Source organism: Canis lupus, chromosome 17 (assembly GCF_011100685.1).
Source record: "Canis lupus familiaris isolate Mischka breed German Shepherd chromosome 17, alternate assembly UU_Cfam_GSD_1.0, whole genome shotgun sequence".
Taxonomy (NCBI): domain Eukaryota; kingdom Metazoa; phylum Chordata; class Mammalia; order Carnivora; family Canidae; genus Canis; species Canis lupus.
The window spans coordinates 59,139,806-59,152,745 of record NC_049238.1 but is presented as its reverse complement, the minus strand read 5'-3'; the positions used below and the strand labels follow the sequence as shown (position 1 = coordinate 59,152,745).

Here is a 12,940-nt window from a genome sequence, read left to right as displayed (position 1 = left end):
AAAGGGAATTGTTAAAATACATAGAAGTATAAACACTTCTGGTATTTTACAGTCATAAGCATAAAACTAGTTCATGAAACGTACCATTATCTGTGCTAATAGCAGGACAATGACGTTGGAGGACTTACTGCTGGAGATGGCATAAAAGAACTGTCAAGAAAGGGAGAATTCATTCAGCACTGCTAGATTCTTGTGTCACGAACATGAAGTACCATAGTTAACATTTAATTAAAAGTTTCTCTTCCACACAAATAATCCAGTACAGAACAACTGATAAGATTAATGCCGTGAAGAAGAGAAAGAGACTGAGAGCAAAGGATCTAGCTGTAATGTCCCCAGAAGGACAGCTGGTGGTTTTAAGAATTACATTATGACATGAAAGGATTCCAATAGCTGTCAAATTTTTCAGAAACTAGGTGATACACATGACTTTCATATCACTATAAAACATTAAAACAGATTACTCCAGGCCACTCCATGCCCTTGTAATTATTACTAGGCTCCTGAGCATTTTCCAAAATTGTGCTAGATGCCTGGAGAGCCCTTTTCCTCTTCTCTCCTCCTAACCTCTTCACTCCTTTCATTCAAACAATTCTTGGATACTGGGATCCCTACACCTCTTCTCTAAGAGAAAATTTACCTCTGCCTCCGTAAAGCCTTTCTATGTTGATCAGAAAACAGTCAAATATTCTGATTCTCCTACTTATATGTCCTCCTTACAAGTGACTTTCAAAGTTACCCTAACCTCAAATACGTATCTTGTTTGTTCATTCCAAGTATCTCTGGAGTTCTTACCATGTGCTAGTTTCTACTGCTAGGTGCCGATGCGGTATCAGTGAACAAACAGACCATGATCTCATTCTATGACCTTTGGTAAATGCACTCAACTGATTGGTGTATTATGTAAACCCATCAACATCAGTTTATATAACAGTTTCACTTTTAAAAAACTTTATTGCAGGTCTTTTAAATATTTGTGAACTGTTATGTAAGATCTCAGAAGGTTGAAATCTCTATTAGGTAAAATTATCTCATGGTGTCACACGAAATATCACAAATAGTAAGCCATTTAAACTTAGTGATACAACATACCTTGGTAAGAGTGATCAGTAATCCTCTGATAGATGTGACAATGATTATTCCAACCAGAATGAAGGAAATGTGCTGAGACCAGAACTTCACCTGCCACCATAAAAGGAAGGAGAAGTGTGTGTGAAATCTCTGTTGAGAGACATGTGAAGGCTATTCTGATCACTTACATGACTGAGAGAACTCCATTAGGCCCTACCTGTTTTAAAAAAATTTAGGGTGGGAGGAAAATGAGTAAGGGGCAACTACAGCACCTAGGAAGACTGCAGTGGATAGCTTTCTAAGAAGATTTAATCAAAACTTAGGATGGAAGCAAGCAAGTGCAGTGAAGTGATGAAAACACCACCAGTCAATTTGAAGAAACAGACAGAACCAATGACACAGCTTCAATGTGTTAAGTGAAAAGCATGGATTAGAAGGAAATTAGCAGCTAAATTATTTTTGACATCCATGAATGATAGTCCCTTGATCATCCAAAACTTAGAGAAATTTTTCTTTTATAATGAAAGACTATGTAAATATTCTCAGCTATGGTCTGGGAAATAAACAGTTGACCTTCACTTGAATTACATGATAGTACAGTTTTCTTCTCCTGGATTGCTTCACTGTGGGACCCTGTGCTGGATTCAGGTCTGAAAAGTATCTATGGGGGAACTGCTACTACTAACATCTAAAAGGTATTATACGTGGAGTATACAGATGGATTATAGATGAAATATACAGACACTACAGCAACTTAAATAGCTTCAGAAAGCACTGATGAAGAAGAACACTTTAATAATTGAGACCAGTAAGAATTTTAAAAGAGGAAAAGAAAACACATATGCAGAATAGTGAAGCCTTTTTTATGGTAGAATTTATAAACTACCTGGAGGAAAGATACCATGCTCCTTCACATGAAAAAGTTTACACTATTGACCTATCATCAAAAAACATGTGCTTTGAGTTGTTTTTCAAAGACTGAAGCTCAATTTCCTGTGTTTAATTTTCATTTTATCTAGCTACTAGGAGAATATCCAGCTGAGATGGATGGCTGGGGGTAGCATGCAGTCTGTTACTAGAATCATAGCATGATTCTGGTCTTACTACCAAAGTGCTGATTCACTGGCCACACACACACACACGCATGCACGTATTTGGAAAATATATTCTTCTATAAATAAAGACATTAAACTTAAACTGGGACAAGAGTGTGTTTAACCGACAAATACCCACCATTTGCTTCAACATGGATAGAACTGGGTATTATGCTGAGTGAAGTAAGTCAATTGGAGAAGGACAAACATTATATGGTCTCATTCATTTGGGGAATATAAAAAATAGTGAAAGGGAATAAAGGGGAAAGGAAAGAAAATGAGTGGAAAATATCAGTGAGGGTGACAGAACCTGAGAGACTCCTAACTCTGGGAAATGAACAAGGGGTAGTGAAGGGGAGGTGGGCGGGGGGATGGGGTGATGGGCACTGAGGGGGGGGCACTTGACAAGATGAGCCCTGGGTGTCATGTTCTATGTTGGCAAACTGAACTCAATAAAAACATATACAAAAAAAAAGTGTGTTTAACAATAGTGATATTATAAAACAGGCACAGGTTACAGTTACCATCTTTAGCTCAAAGTTCACATTAATTGATAGCTTTTTACGGCAGGCATGATTTCACTTCTAACATGGAACACTAATTAGTGATTAATTTTCTACTAGAGGAATCAAAGGTGAGTTTTGGATTTGAAAATCTCATGCATCAGAGATCTCATGTACCCAGTATTTGGGGAAAAAACTGGGCTGGGAAGCTGGCTATAGAAAAGCAGAGGAGGAGCTACAGAAATAATCAGCATTGATAATAATAATAATAATAATCAGTAATAAGTACCAGCTATCACTTATGGTTTTATGTCCTTAACAAATCTGCCATATGAATATGTCAAAAAAACAGAGGAGAGTGAAGAACAAAGGCAGAATGAAGTAAGGAATTAGAATCTTAACAATTTTAATTTACAGCAGATAAAAAAGAAACTAAGATCTTGATACAACTCACATCAAATTGGATTCCCAGATAATTCACAGTGATCTCAATGCCTCTTGTGACAGGATCAGTTTTTCCAACTCGGTCAAAAACGATATTAATGGTTGCCTGCAAAGACATGGACCTTTATATTAGAGCATCTCAATAATTACTATTTCAAAAAGTGACTTAAAATAATGAATCAATATAACATATATTATAGGTGGGATGTTCCTAAAAATGCAATTCTACTCTCAATCTAAATCATATATAAGACATTTATTTTGGTTATTCACATATAGACAAACAAAAGTCCTTATCCAGACCCTATTGTTCTTTTCTGTAAAGAATAAAGGGAGAAAAGGCTATGGTATATACACCTTAATTTCACGGAAGTTAGATGGGTAACATTCTGGTGGATGAAGTTTGAGTAAGAGAATCAAGAATTCCAGGGTCATTCACACTCTATTTTCTGAATGCTCTAAGAGCAATCACTAAAATAATGAAAAGAGAATTACAGCCAACAAGAGATTAGATAGAATTATGAAAAATACCCAATTAATCCAAAAGAAGGCAGAAAAAAAGGAAAATGGAAAAAAGGATAGGACAAATTAAAAACATAAAACAACACAGTTGGTTTAAATCCAACCATATTAATAATCACGTTACATGTAAATAGTCTAAACTAGGGGTTGGCAAACTCCATCACCGTAGTGATAGCCCCAGATGGTATGTGGATGAATGCGCTTGGCTGTGTTCAAATAAAACTTTATGTACAGTGATAGGTGGTGGCTGGATTTGGCCTATGAGCTCTAGATGGCTGAATCCTGGTCTAAACCTGCCAATTAACTGGCAGAGACCATAAGATTGGATAAAAAAAGCAAGACCCAACTATATGTTGCTTACAAGAAACCATTTTAAGTATAAAGATACAAATAGGTTAAAAGTAAAAGAATGGAAAAAGATATATTATGCTAACACTAATCAAGAGAAAGCTGCAAGGTCTGTATTAATATCAAAGTAGATTTCAAAGTAAAAAATATTGCCAGGGATTAAAAGGGTCATTTCAGAACAATAAAAGGATCATTTATTGAAATGATACAAAATGGGGTACAAAATGATCCTAAAGATATATGTACCAAATAAAAGAACTTTAAAATACATGAAGCAGGGGTGTCAGGAAGATGGTGGAATAGGAGGTTCCTGAGCTCACCTTCTCTCACATCAAGAGAACAGCTACCTCGGTGCAAGTCTGAAAACAGCCTGCAAACTGGCAGAACAGACCTTCTACAGTTAACTGTTGAGAGGAAGCCATATTGAAAAGGGTGGAGGGGCTTACATACCTGGGAGCCAAACCCCCTGAGACTAACCAAAAACAGGAGGGACACTACAAGCACAGAGAAGTAGAGAGGATGGATCCCAAGCTAGACACCCCTGGCAGTGAGATGATGAGTTCCCAGTAACATGTGGCTGTGAAAGCCAGTAGGTATTAATTTTGGGAGCTTTTAAAGTCAGCAGGGCTTAAGTCTAGGTACTTTAAAAATTAGTAGGGCTTAATTCTGGGAGAGTCAGAGGGCAAGAGAAAACTAGTCCCTGCTCTTAAAGATTTAGAATAAATAACTTGGCTTAAGAGTATAGAAATAGCTGTTTGAAAAGTGCTTGGGTATATGCGAAGGATATTCATTTACTAATCTCAACATGTGCTGGAGGGGCAGGGAGTCTTCTCTTCAGGAGACTTCAAGAACAAAAGTGCTGGTGGGCACCATTTCTCTTCTCCTCCCCAGCCTAGACAGCCAGATGCTTGTGGGAACCAGCACTAATACTACTCTCTACCTATCTTGCTGGCACCACATGCCCTGCCCCATCTTTCACCTCGGGACCTGCCTGCCTCAGGGGTTGGCTCTTTAAAACAGTTCCTGCCCCACCACAGCCTGCAAGCAGACTGAGTAGAGACCCACACCACTCTAAATTGACTACAGCCCTGGGGAGAGAGAGAGAACCTTCCACATCAGTGTGCCCACAGTTCTAATAGCTGAGTCTCTTAGTTGGGTGTGTAGGGGCCAAACCCTGCCCAGGGTGCCCACAGCAGGCAAAGCAGGTCACTGATGCCAACTAAGGCAAATGCAACTCAGCCACAATAGTAGGGTGCATGCTACCCATATAGGAGGCACCCTTGGGGCACCTGGTTCTGGTGTCTTCTTCTACACGAGGCCACTCTTTCAAGACCAGGAGTCAGAGCTGAGCCTCTGATACACAGAAACAGAGAGCTAGACAGAATGAGAAGACAAAGGAATATGTCTCAAATGAAAGAACAGGACAAAATCACAGCAAAAGATCTAATGAAATGGAGATAAGCAATATGCCTGGATAAAGAATTTAAAGTAATGGTCATAAAGATACTCACTGGACTTAAGAAGAAAATGAATGAGTCCAATGAGAACTTCAACAAAGATATAAAAAAGAACCAGTCAGAGATGAAGAATTTAATAACTGAAAAAAAAGAAAAAAAAACACACTAGAGGCAATCAACGATTAGAGGATGCAGACTGGATCAGCAATCTGGAAGACAGGTCCTTATTGAACAATGCATTAATTAGACTAGATGAACTATATACTATACATACTGAACATTCCATCCAAAAACCATTGAATACACATTCTTTACAAGTACACATTGAACTTTCCCCAGAATACATCACAACTTATGCCACAAAACAAGTCTCAATAAATTTAAGAAGACTGAACTCATATCATGCATCTTTTCCAACCAGACTGGTATGACCCTAAAAGTCAATCACAAGAAAAAAATCTAAAAGAATGTCAATATATGGAGGCCAAGTAACATGCTACTAAACAACGAATAGGTCAACCAAGAAATCAAGGAGGAAACAAAAAAGTACATGGAGACAAATGAAAATGAAAATAGAATAGTTCAAAGTCTTTGAGTTGCAGTAAAAGCCATTCTAAGAGGGAGTTTCATAGCAATATGGGCCTAACTCAAGAAACAAGAAACATCTCAAGTAAACAACCTAACCATACATCTAAAAGAGCTAGAGAAAGACCAAAGACAAGCTAGCAGAAGGAAACAATAAAGATTAGAGCAGAAATAAATGAAATAGAAAAAAAAAAATCAATGAACCCAGAATCTGTTTCTTTGAAAAGATCAACGAAATTGATAAATCTGTAGCCAGACTCCTCAAAAAAAAAAAAAAAAAAAAAAGACTCAAATCAAATCAGAAATAAAGGAGGACAAATAATAACAATTGACAACACTACAGAAACATAAAGGATTATAAGAGACCATTATGAAAAAATGTATGCCAACAAATTGGACAACCTAGAAGAAATAGATTCTTAGAAACATAATCTTCCAAAACGGAATCAGGAAGAAATAGAAAATCTGAACAGATTTTACTAGTAATTACTAGTAATAAAATAGAAATCAGTAATAAAAAAACTCCCCCAAAACAAAAGCCCAGGATCAGATGGCTTCCCAGGTGAATTCTACCAACATTTAACAAAGAGTTAATACCAAAGAGGTGAAAGATCTGTACTCTGAAAACTATAAAACACTGATGAAAGAAACTGAAGATGAATCAAACAAATGGAAAGATCTTCTATACTTGTACACCTTAAATAAATTAATGTATGTAACATTGTGTGTCAAGTCTACTAACAATAAAGAAGACAATACCTATTCTTCTCAAATGACTTTAAATTTTTATTATTTTTAAAAGATTTTATTTATTTATTCATGAGATACACAGAGAGAGAATGGCAGAGTCACAGGCAGAAGGAGAAGCAGGCTCCTCAAGGGGAACCTGATGTGGGACTCGATCCCACGACTCTGGCACCACGCCCTGAGCTGAAGGCAGGCGCTCAACCGTTGAGCCACCCAGGTGTCCCTCAAACAACTTTTAAAAAAAGATTTATTGATTTCTTTTAGAGGGGGGAGAGGGAGAGATGGAGGGAGAGGAAGTAAAGAATCCTAAGCAGACTTCACGCTGAGCACAGAGCCCAATGTGGGGCTTGATCTCATGACCCATGATATGACCTGAGCTGAAATCAAGAGTCAGATGTTCAACCAACTGAGCCGACCAGGCATCCTTCTTCTCAGAGGATTTAAAAAAAAATAGGAGGGAGGAAACTTCCAAATTCATTTTACAAGGCCAGCATCTCTCGGATACCAAAACCAGACAGATACTACAAAAAAAGAAAACTATAAGCCAATATTTCTGATGTGCATTGATGCAAGATTCCTTAACAAAATTTAGCAAGCTGAATTCAACAATATATTAAAAAAAATTGTTCACCATGATCAAGTAGAATTTATTCCAGGGGGTTAGCCTGAGTGGCTCAAAAGTTTAGCGCTGCCTTCAGCCCAAGGCCTGATCCTGGAGACCCAGGATCGAGTCCCACGTCAGGCTCCCTACATGGAGCCTGCTTCTCCCTCTGCCTGTGTCTCTGCCTCTCTCTCTCTGTGTGTGTCTCTCATTAATAAATAAATAATAAAAAAGAATTTATCCCAGGAATAGCAGGGTTTTTCAATATTCTCAAATCAAACATGATAAGCCACATCAATAAAGTATAAAAACTACTTGCTCATCTCAATAGATGCAGAAGAAGCATTTGACAAACTACAATCCTATTCAAACTACAATCCTATCCTATTCATGATAAAGTAGATTTAGAGGGAAGAAAGTGGCTTTAGAGGAACACATGCCAGCATAATAAAGGCCATATGTGAAATATGCATAGCTAACATCCTACTCATTGGTGAAAACCTGAGAGCTTTCCCTCTAAGATCAGGAAGAAGATAAGGGTGTCCGCTCTTACTACTTTTATTCAACAGAATATTGGAATTTCTAGTGCGGCAGTCAGACAAGAAAAAGAAATAGCGTTCAGAAAAAGGAAGTTAAACTTGCTATTTGCAGATGCCATGATAATACAGAAAACCCTAGAAACACCACCAAAAACTATTAGAACTGATAAATGAATTCAATAAAGTTGCAGGATACAAAATTAATACACAGAAATCAGCTGCATTTCTATACCCTAACAATTAAGAACCAGAAAGAGAAATTAAGAAAATAATACCATTTACAACTGCACCAGAAAGATTATCTGAGAATAAATTTAATGTAAGAGGTAAAACACCTGTACCCTGAAAACTATAAAATATTGATGAAAGAAATTGAAGGCAACACAAACAAATGGAAAGATACTCTGTGCTTACTGATTGGAAGTATTAATATTGTTAAAATGTCCATACCACTCAAAGCAATCTACAGATTTCATGCAATCCTTATCTTATGTTTATACAGCATTTTTCACAGTATTAGAATAATCCTAAAATTTGTATAGAACCACAAAAGACCCCAAATAGCCAAAAGTCTTGAAAAAGAACAAAGCTGGAGGTCTCACAGTCCTGGATTTCAAGATATACTACAAAGTTGTAGTAATCAAAATAGTACAGTATCGGCACAAAAACAGATATATAGATCAATGGAACAAAATAGAACAGTATCATATGATCCAGTAATCCTACTACCGGATATTTACCAAAAGAATATGATTTGGGAATTTAAAAAGCTTTATGCACCTCTATGTTTACAGCAGCATTATTTACAATAGCTGAGATACAGACCAAATTTCCAAATGCAAACCAAATTTCCATAGATAGTTGAATGGATAAAAAGATGTGGTGTATATATGCAATGGAGTACTACTCAGCCATAAAAAGAATGTGATCTTGCTGTTTGCAACAACCCTGGAGTGTACTATGCAGGGTGAAATAAGTCAGACAAGGAAAGACAAATAACACATGATTTCAATTATAAGCAGAATCTTAAAAACAAAACAAATGAACAAAGAAATAAACAGACTTAACAAAATTTTTTTAAAGATTTTTATTTATTTATTCATAGAGACACAGAGAGAGAGAGAGGCAGAGACACAGGCAGAGGGAGAAGCAGGCTCCATGCAGAGATCCCGAAGTGGGATTCATCCAGGGTCTCCAGGATCACGCCCTGGGCTGCAGGCGGCGCTAAACCGCTGTGCCACTGGGGCTGCCCAGAAATAAACAGACTTAAATACAAATAATAAACTGGTGGTTGCAAGAGGGGAGATGAGTGAAGGGATGGGTGAAATAGATAAAGTGGATTAAGAGGCATAAACTTTCAGTTATAAAATAAGTCATGGAGATAAAATGTACAGCATAAAGCAGATAATCAATAATCTTATAATAATATTGTATAGTGACAGATGGTGACTACATTTATGGTGAGCACTCAGTAATGTATAGAATTATTGAATTGATATGTTATACACCTGAAATTAACATTGTATGTTAACTACAATTGGATAAAAAAAAATACATGAAGCAAAAACTGATAGAACAAAAGACAAATCCACAACAATGGTTTGAAATTTTATCACCCCTTCCCTCAATAACTGATAAGATAGACTGAAAATTAGCAAAGAGAGAAAACTTCAGCAATACTATACCAACTAACTTGACCTAATTGACATTCATACAACATTCCAACCGACAAGAGCAGAATACACATTCTACTCAATTGTACATGGGATGTTAGCCATAGTTGAACACGTTCTGGACAGAAAACAAGTCTCAATGAATTTGAAGAGATTCAAATCATACTAAGTATGGAATTAAATTAGAAATCAATTACAGAATATTAATAAGGTCCCCAAATATTTGATAAAATATTTTTTTGATAACATACTTCTAAATAGCCCATGAGTCAAAGAAGAAAAATTAGAAATATTTTGAACTGAACTAAATAAAAACACAACACATCAGAAACACTGCAATTTGTGAGATGCTTAGCAAGAAAGTTATAAAATGAAAACACCTATATTAAAAGTTGTAAATCAATGATCTTAGCTTGGACTTTACAAAATTAGAAGGAGACCCAAAATAAGCCAAAGAAGAGAAATTATAAGGACCAGAGCAGAAGTTGATAAAATAGAACGCAGAGAAACTATATAGGAAATCAATTAATCCAAAAGCTGGTTCTTTGAAAAGTTCAATAAAATTGATAAATCTTGATCCAGACTGATCAGGAAAAAAGAGACACAAATTACCAATACCAAGAATTAGATGCCACTTCACATCCACTAGAATTACTCTCATAAAAAGATAAATAAGGGTTGGTGAGGATGTGGGGAAATAGCAACTCTTATGCTGTTGGTGGGAATGTAAACTGGTGCAGCTGTTTCAGAAAACAGCCTGGCAGATTGGCAGTTTATCAAAAGGTTAAACAAAAGGTTGACATTTGACTTAGCAATTTTCTTTCACAGGTATGTACCTAAGGGAAATGAAAACATATATCCACATAAAAATTTATATATGAATGGTCACAACCGCATTATTTATAATGGCCAATGTGGAACGCAAATGTTTCTCAACTAATAGATGGGTAAATAAAATGAGGTATATCTATATAATGGAATGAATATTATTTATCCAGAAAAAGGAATGAAGTATTGATAGAGGCTACAATATAGACGAACCTTAAAAACATTTACTAAGAAGCCAATCATAAAAGATCACATACTGTATGATTCAAGGTACATGAAATGTCCAGAATAGGAAATCTATTGAGACATAAAATAGATGAGTGCCTGTCTAAAGCTGGAGGAGAAATAAGGAATGACTGCTAATGGGAATTTCTTTTCAGGTGAATTGCTTTGTTGTGAATATCTCAATAAAGTTGTTATATAAAAAGAGGAGAGGGATAATATTACTACAGATTTTACAGATATTAAAAGGATAATAGGGGAATATTAAGAACATTCGTATGCTAATAAAACTGACAACTCCAATAAAAATGGACAAATTCTTTCAAAAAGACAGAAACTACAAAGGCTCACTCAAGAAACAAATAACATGAATAAACCTTATTATCTATTAAAGAAATTAAATCTGTAGTTAAATGATTTTCCTGCAAAGATGACTCTAGATTCAGATGCCTTCACTGGTGAATTCCACCAAGCATTTAAGAAAGAAATTATAATTCCACATAAACTCTTCCACATATTGGAAGAAGGAATTCTTCTTAACCTTTAAGGTTAGCATTGCTCTGACACCAGAGCCAAAGACATTACAAGAAAACCATACTCCAGGGCAGTCCCGGTGGCTCAGCGGTTTAGCGCCGCCTTCAGCCTGGGGTGTGATCCTGGAGACCCGGGATTGAGTCCCATGTCAGGCTCCTGATGGAGCCTGCTTCTCCTCTGCCTGTGTCTCTGCCTCTGTGTGTGTGTGTGTGTGTGTTTCATGAATAAATAAATAAAATCTTAAAAAAAGAAAAGAAAACCATACTCCAATATTCCTCATAAACATTGATGCAAAAATTCTTAAGAAAATGTCAGCAAATTAAACCCAACAATATACACCATGGTCAAGTAAGGTTTATTACAGGAATTCAAGGCCAGATTAATATTAAAGAATTAATCAATGTAATTCACTATATTAGTTGACTAAAAAGTCATATGATCCTCTTAATAGATGCAGAAAGAGCACCGTCCAAAACAAACACGCTTTCATGATTAAAAACACTCAATAAACTATAAATAGAAGTAACTTCCTCAACCTGATAAAGGGTACCTATCTAACCCTGTATTTAACAAGATCAGGATGACTGCTCTTAACACTTTTGTTTAATTTTTTACAGGAGGTTTTGGTCAGTGCAATAAGGCCAGAGAAGGAAGAAAGATGGGATATAGGATACAAAGGGAAGGGAAAAGAAGGGAAGGAATAAAAGGCATGCAGATAGGAAACAAAGAAGCAAAACTGTCTTTGTTTTCAGAGATCTGATTGTCTATGTATAAAAAATCCAATGAAATCTATAAAAAGCATTTAGAATAAGGGGATTTAGCAAGGTTGTGGAATATAAGATCAACAGACAAGAATCAATTGTATATCTATATACTAGTAATACTCAGAAACTGAAATCATAAAAATATAAACTATAATTTTAATTATATTATAAATAATAGCATCAAAATATTAAGTACTTGAGATAAAGTTGATGTAAAGATCTATACACTAAAAACTAAACATTGCTGAGTGAAACTAAATAAGATCTAAATAAATGAAGTTACACTGTTTATCAATTAGAAGACTCAATATTAGGATTGTCACTTCTCTTCAAATTGATCTGAAGATTTAGTGACTTTCTAGTACATACTTCAGCAGGTATTTTTGTATTTAGCACCATTAAAAATCTGGTTCTAAGATTCATATGGAAATGCAAAGGACACAGAATGGCCAAAATGAGTTTAAAAAAGAGAACAAAATTAGAGTACTTAAACAATTTGATTTCAAGACTTATTATAAAGCTACAGTGATTAAGCCAGAGTGGTACTGGCATAAATAAAGGCAGACATATGTATCAATAGGAAAGAACAGGGATCCCTGGGTGGCGCAGCGGTTTAGCGCCTGCCTTTGGCCCAGGGCGCGATTCTGGAGACCCGGATGGAATTCCACGTCGGGCTCCCTGCATGGAGCCTGCTTCTCCCTCTGCCTGTGTCTCTGCCTCTCTCTCTCTCTCTCTCTCTATGTCTATCATAAATAAATAAATCTTAAAAAAAAAAAAAAAAAAAAGGAAAGAACAGAGTACAGACACAGACCTGTCCATATATGGTCAATTAGTTTTTAACAAAACTGTAAAGTCAATTCGATGGAGAAAGGATAATCTTTTCAACAAATGGTGCTAGAACAAGTGGATATCTATATGAAGAAAATGAACTTGGATCCACATTCCTTTTTTAAAATTTTTAATTAATTATTTAATTTTAATTTTTTTAAAGATTTTATTTATCCATTC

At 36.0% G+C, this 12,940-nt stretch overlaps 1 protein-coding gene across 3 annotated transcripts in view; it reads right to left on the bottom strand.

Annotated features, from left to right (window-relative positions):
- The window catches only part of GPR89A (G protein-coupled receptor 89A), a 61,151-nt gene that overhangs the window by 2,391 nt on the left and 45,820 nt on the right, over window positions 1–12,940 (bottom strand). For all 3 annotated transcript variants that reach the window (XM_038561997.1, XM_038561995.1, XM_038561996.1), the window contains 3 exons: window positions 3,123–3,218; window positions 1,093–1,182; window positions 85–150 (listed from right to left, as the gene is read on the bottom strand). In XM_038561997.1, the coding sequence (XP_038417925.1) occupies window positions 85–150; window positions 1,093–1,182; window positions 3,123–3,218 (252 nt within the window). The remainder of the gene's footprint in view (window positions 1–84; window positions 151–1,092; window positions 1,183–3,122; window positions 3,219–12,940) is intronic.